This window comes from Amphiprion ocellaris, chromosome 4 (genome assembly GCF_022539595.1).
Source record: "Amphiprion ocellaris isolate individual 3 ecotype Okinawa chromosome 4, ASM2253959v1, whole genome shotgun sequence".
In the NCBI taxonomy this organism is placed as follows: Eukaryota; Metazoa; Chordata; class Actinopteri; family Pomacentridae; genus Amphiprion; species Amphiprion ocellaris.
The window spans coordinates 7195297-7201472 of record NC_072769.1 but is presented as its reverse complement, the minus strand read 5'-3'; the positions used below and the strand labels follow the sequence as shown (position 1 = coordinate 7201472).

General features: G+C 41.0%; 2 protein-coding genes across 2 annotated transcripts; one reads left to right on the top strand and one right to left on the bottom strand.

Moving 5' to 3' along the window:
- On the top strand, positions 1-790 carry LOC111571892 (GTPase IMAP family member 4-like). The gene is given in 3 exon segments (XM_023275290.3): positions 1-86; positions 194-552; positions 554-790. Coding segments are annotated over 3 exon segments (477 nt in total). The 5' UTR covers positions 1-64; the 3' UTR covers positions 650-790.
- A 1952-nt stretch (positions 791-2742) lies between these two features.
- On the bottom strand, positions 2743-5935 carry LOC111571875 (GTPase IMAP family member 4-like). The gene is made up of 3 exons (XM_023275263.3): positions 5599-5935; positions 5337-5408; positions 2743-4062 (listed from the first exon to the last, which is right to left on the bottom strand). Exons 1-3 carry the CDS (start codon positions 5606-5608, stop codon positions 3131-3133), a joined length of 1014 nt encoding a protein of 337 aa, XP_023131031.2. The 5' UTR covers positions 5609-5935; the 3' UTR covers positions 2743-3130.
- Between the last annotated feature and the right edge of the window lie 241 nt (positions 5936-6176).

Below are 6176 nucleotides of genomic sequence, written 5' to 3'. Positions count from 1 at the left end.
CAAGCCCAGGCAGTCTTTGTAGTTAAATCAGAGTTCACTGGTTCTTCTTGCTCTCTACAACAACATGGGATTCACGTCAGCTGAAGGTCAGTCTGTTTACTTTTGCTTATGCACATGTGTATACTTCTTACATTCCTACTGTGAGGTGATTCAAGAATTCAAGATGAATGCTTTGCTGTCTTTTTGTTCAAAGACTCCTGCTCTCCAGTTATCAGTGACCTGAGGATTGTCCTGCTGGGAAAGACTGGATCAGGAAAGAGCGCCACAGGGAACACCATCCTGAGAAAGAATGCTTTTGCCACAAGCAAGTTTTCATCCTCCGAGACAAAGATCTGTAAGAAAGAAATCAGCCACTTTGATGAAAGAACCGTGACTGTCATTGACACTCCTGGGATCTTTGACACATCAATTGAGGAAAAGGATTTGAAAAGTGAAATCGAGAAATGTATCGTGCTGTCTCTCCCAGGACCCCATATATTCCTGCTGGTGATCAGACTGGGTGTACGCTTCACAAATGAGGAGAAGAATGCTGTAAAGTGGATCAAGAAAAACTTTGGTGAAGAAGCCTCCCAGTACACAGCAGTGCTTTTCACTCGAGGTGACGAGCTCAAAGAAACTTCTATTGAGGACTATTTACACCAGAGTCTAGAGCTGAGAAAGCTCATCAATGAGTGTAAAGCTGGGTACGCTGTGTTTGACAACACATGTAAGAATGATCGCACACAGGTAGCTGATCTGTTTGAAAAGATAGACAACACTGTGCAGTTAAATGAGGGCTGTTATACCAGCAGTAAATACGAAGAGTTCCAGAAACAAATGAGTCGGAATCAATTTTGGCAAAAGTGTGGCGACACCCTGAACTCTACAAGTTCTTTCTTGATGGGGGCAGCTTTGTATGCTGCTGCTCCTGCTGCAGCTGGTGCTGCTGCAACCATGGAGGGAGCAGCAGCTGCAGCTGCACGGTCAGTGGTGATGGTTGCGGCTGCAGGGGTCACTGGAGTTGTTGGCAGGTGGCTCAAACCAAAAACAAACACTGACTAAGTCGGGTCATGACCCTTATGAAGTCAGCCATGTTTTCTCTGTCATAATTGTACATGAGCACAAATTCATGTTTGGCTTTTAATGTTTTTGCATTTATTATTTCATTAGTGAATGATCATATGTATAAGTTGCACCTTGCCTGCTTTGACAAATCTTTCAAACGTTAATCCTGTATATGATGATTTGCTGAAAGTCTAATGTAATTTTATCTCTGAGAATAAAATAACACGTGTTAAATGTGTTGTTGTTGAAAATGAAATCAAATATTCACACAAAATCTGCCAGGGCACCATGTAAGAATAATACTCATTTGGCAAAACGACAAAATGCAAAACTCATGTGGGACAATGTGGGGCCTAGTAGTGCTGCCACACCATGACAACTTGAAACTGCTGTCACTGTTTGGTTAATTTCTAGTCTTTTAGTCAGTCTGGCTTTTCCTTGTTTCTCTTCTTTCCCCCACCAGAAGCCCTCAGTAACTGTCTGTGTGAACTTGCTCATAGTTTGTGGAATTATTTCCTCATCCGTTGTCTCTTTTTGGACCCTCATCATACCTCACTGTTGGCAACCACAGAATTATTTAAAATACTTAATTAATTAGGACAGATATTTAAAGAGAGATGCAGTAAAAGAGACAAACTGGACAATGGAAACCTAGTTAAAAAGCCCTTATTTAGATATTACATGTTTAATTAAGAGAGCTTTTCCACATTCAGCTGTCGGATAGCACTGGGGGTGATAGATTGCTTGAGACCAGAGTGGTGCTGGCAGGTGCAGAGAGGTGGCTGCATCAGAACCAAAGTAGTCCATTTGAAAAATTGATTCATTTTATCAAGCATTGAACAAAGCTGAGTGTTAGCTTTAATAATCAGTTGGCCCCTAAACAATCTCATAAGTCCTTGTGCATTGCATTGCAGGTTCTAACTATTTTTCATTATTTATATAAAGTAGAGTATATAAGTAATTTTACATTATAAATAAATGTACATGATCTATATACTCTACCTTTTTTTTATTCGTATATAGATAGATATATATCCTGTCATCACTGCATTTTAAATGCTACACTCACATCTCGCTTTACAGTCTTTTGACATGAACCAGCTGATGGAAGTCTGATTTTTTTATTGCACTGTTTTGCGCTGACAACACTCAGGATGTTTTAAACATTGCTACTAAAGTTCCTGAACCTTGTACGGACATACGGGTTCCCTATTAGAAGCAGGCTTCTCTGTGCTTCTTCCTTTAAAATCCAGATGAAACAGGTGCTTCTCAGCTCCTCACAACAAATTTTCAAAAAGGGAGGCTGGAGCACACGGCTTAATTTGCAGTGTTTGGTTGTTCAAATGGATGATGTGTCCTTCTCTGAGTCAAAAAGGGAGATGCATGTAGTCAACCTAAACCTAGTTCATTGGAGATTTGATTGTACAGGGATTTTAAAACTCTTGGATGGCAGATCCAAAGGTGGGAGTTGTACGTGTTACCATTTTCAGCCCTTACTTGGTCATTTTGTCAGAGATGGTATGTGCTGACAATGTCACAGTGGCAGGAGAGTTAAGGGGTTGCTCTGTTTCCGCAAATGTCATCAGTCAATGGATGTTTCCCATTGTTTCTCATTTCCTTTAGGGAAATGAGCCTGTAATGTTACTAATAATAAACAAAAGGAAATGGTGACATTATGGTTTGAATAAGGAGCAGTAATTCATCGGCGTAGTTGTTTTATTTGAGAAATTATCACATAAGTTAATAAAGTATAAACTGTTGGGGAAAAAATTTATTTACAAATTTTATGCTCTAAATATTATTTATTAGGACTCAATTCAAAATATCTGTTCAAGTATAACTCATATCCATATATAGGTTTCACACAAAAAGCGAGTGAAAAGAAAACAAAAAGAACACTGAATTTCATACCGTTTACTATTAATTTCACATACTTCTGTTATGGCAATGTTGGGTCAAAATTTCAGAAGCAGAATGCAAAAAATAAAGGCCAAAACACGTCATTCACTGATTTGTTCTAAACAGTATAGTAACATGTTGTGTTAATGCTGTATTTGGAATATTTCTACTGTACATTCGGTTATAGTTATACAGGAACACTAGCTTTGGGTTTGCATTTTATGCCTTTCCATATCAAAATGGCAGCTAAGCCACATAACACTCCCAGGAGGAGTGCAGGAGCTCCTAGAGCCAAAGCCACTGTGGTTTCAGCTCCGACCGCTATAATGGCCCCAGCTAACACCAGCACAACAGCAGCAGCCGAGGCCACACGTATGTTCTTCCTTCTGACCTTTTTCACCTTTTCTCGCTCTTTCTCTTGCTTTTCCCTCTCTGCATCCCATATTTTCCTCTCCTCCTCTTTCTTCTCTTCCTCCTCCTGCTTCTTCCTCTCCTCCTCCTCCCTCAGCTTCCTCTGGGCCTTCTCATACATCTCGTTCGTGTAGTGCTTGCCCCCGTTATCCTGTACCATTTCTTTGATCATGGTGATCAGCTCCGTGACCTGCACGCGGTCATCGGCGTCGTTGTTGTTGAAGGCGTGGTATCTGCGTCCGAATGTGATCGAGAGTCTCCGCAACTCCTTGCACTCTTTCAAAGCGTTGTCAGCTTTGGCTTGATCCTTACACGTAAACAGCATGATAGTGTACATGGAGGCGTCGTCTCCAAAGTTATCCTGGATCCACTTCACAGCGTTTCTTTCCTCCTCCGTGAACCTCACGCCGAGTCTGATCACCAGTAGGAAGGCGTGAGGGCCGGGCACTGACATCTTGACGCACTCCTCTATTCTGGTTTTTAATTCTTCCTCTGAGATGGCTGTATCAAACAGACCTGGAGTGTCAATCACCTGGACCTCAGTCCCATCCACCTCCCCACGTTCTGTCTCACAGTGCTTGGTAACAGATACGGGGCTCGGGTCTTCTTTGAAGGCAGCTCTGCCAAGGATTGTGTTTCCTGTCGCGCTCTTTCCTGATCCAGTCTTGCCCACCAGGACTATCCTCAAACCTCCAGACAAGTCCAGAGCTGTGGGAGACACATTTTAGTTTGCAGTGAGTGTTTTAATTAGTGTTTGTGGATCATGGTCTCCTGAAAAATCTCTTTTGGATGGTGTATAACTTCACTACCAATGTTTTCCTTTATCTTTTTAGCAATGAATTTAGCAGCATCCTGTCACCATTGCCCCTGTCATGCACAGATGAGCTAGCAAATATCTTAACAAATCTGAGATCAGAGCAGCTACTCAGCTTTAATCCAACCAGGATAAAGAAAAACATCACAGAGGAAGATGGCAAAACTGTTTAGAGGGAAGACAAGGTAAATTATTATTAATTCGTGTTTTTACACCATCTAGTTTTAATATTTGCAAAACCTTCCCAAAGCCTAGAAAATGTATTTTTACAGTTGTGACATTAGCCTGCAACTTTTTGGCATGTACCTGAGACTATTTCTCATTCAAATGAATAGATGCCACTCCGTTATTACAAATATCTGCGTTGGGAATGTACTAAATAACTAAGTATATTCAGCTTGTCTGCTACACCCTTAAATTATTATTTTTTAAAATTTTTTTTTTGGTGAGAAACATAACTTAGGAAGGCTGCACAGTGGCGTAGTGGTTAGCACTTTCGCCTTGCAGCAAGAAGGTCCCTGGTTCGCGTCCCGGCTTTCCTGGGATCTTTCTGCATGGAGTTTGCATGTTCTCCCTGTGCATGCGTGGGTTTTCTCCGGGTACTCCGGCTTCCTCCCACAGTCCAAAAATATGCTGAGGTTAATTGATTATTCTAAATTGCCCGTAGGTGTGAATGTGAGAGTGCTTGTTTGTCTTTGTATGTGGCCCTGTGACAGACTGGCGACCTGTCCAGGGTGTCCCCTGCCTTCGCCCGAGTCAGCTGGGATAGACTCCAGCACCCCCATGACCCTAGTGAGGATTAAGCGATGTATAGATAATGGATGGACATAACTTAGGAAGAACATTCATCCATCTGGAAGAAGGTTTCAGAGCAACTGAAGCCAAAATCCAAGTTTACAAACCTGGCATGAACATTTAGAACCACAGATTCTTATGTGTTTTTCTGTTTTTTCGCTACAAAGACAGAATTACTAGAGAAGAGTTAACACCAGAGAAAGAGATGTTTCACAACCATGCAACCCAAAAGTTAGCACTATTCCTAAAGCAATAATATACCATATATTTTACAATAACAATGAACACAGTTTCGCGTGTATTCATATCAGACAGTGTCAACTATTATGTCTAATTACTGAGATTTCTTGAGAAATGAGAAAATGGAGCCTACCGTCAAAGTTATTCAGACCACACCCATCAGACCGAGGTAGAGTTCTCTGCTTCTTCTCTCGGAGTGGTATTGCTGTGACAATAAAATAATACCATTGAGACACACAAAAAATAGACTATTAGTCACTGACATCATTAACAAGGTCTACATATTTCCTATTTCCTTCTCTTTTCAATGTCATCGCATCACATGAACATCTCACAGTGATCAAAGGCTCAGCCCAGTTTTTGCATTCAACATTAAGTCAGATAGATTATCTTACCTTCAGCCATTACTTAAGATTTTTCCAGGTCCCAGGTGACCAAATCTCTTCTTTCAGACCTGAGCTGTGAGCTCTGTCGCTCAACTTTCACATGAGTTTTCTGGGAAACTTCTGGACGCCTGTGCTATGAACAGGGGGCTTCCTATTTCCTTGTATTGTCTCTGTTTACATCTGAAAATGTGAATCCCTACAGGCTGTCCACGGCTCTCAAGTTTTCTGAACAGATCTGTATATGGCCGGTATGCTTTAGAAAGGGTGACGAAAACATAAGATCAACAATAAAGCTCTTTAACCGATCACTTTAGGTATTCTTATCATTACTTTGTTTTGTTTGTTTTTAAGGGGGGGTATGAGAAAACTGCTGGAGCCACATCACGTCCTTCCATTGTTGAAGTCTCCTCCCATTAAAGTCAAGTAACTTTACATATGAAAAACAAAGACAGGCCCATCTGACAGCAGTATGGATGACGATGGTTCTACTTTTGGTTGAGATTTAATGTACTGAGAGGTAAAAATATGAATGTAAAATCAAATTCCTAGGACCTGGTTTCTCTCACATGTTGAAGGCATTGAAAAAA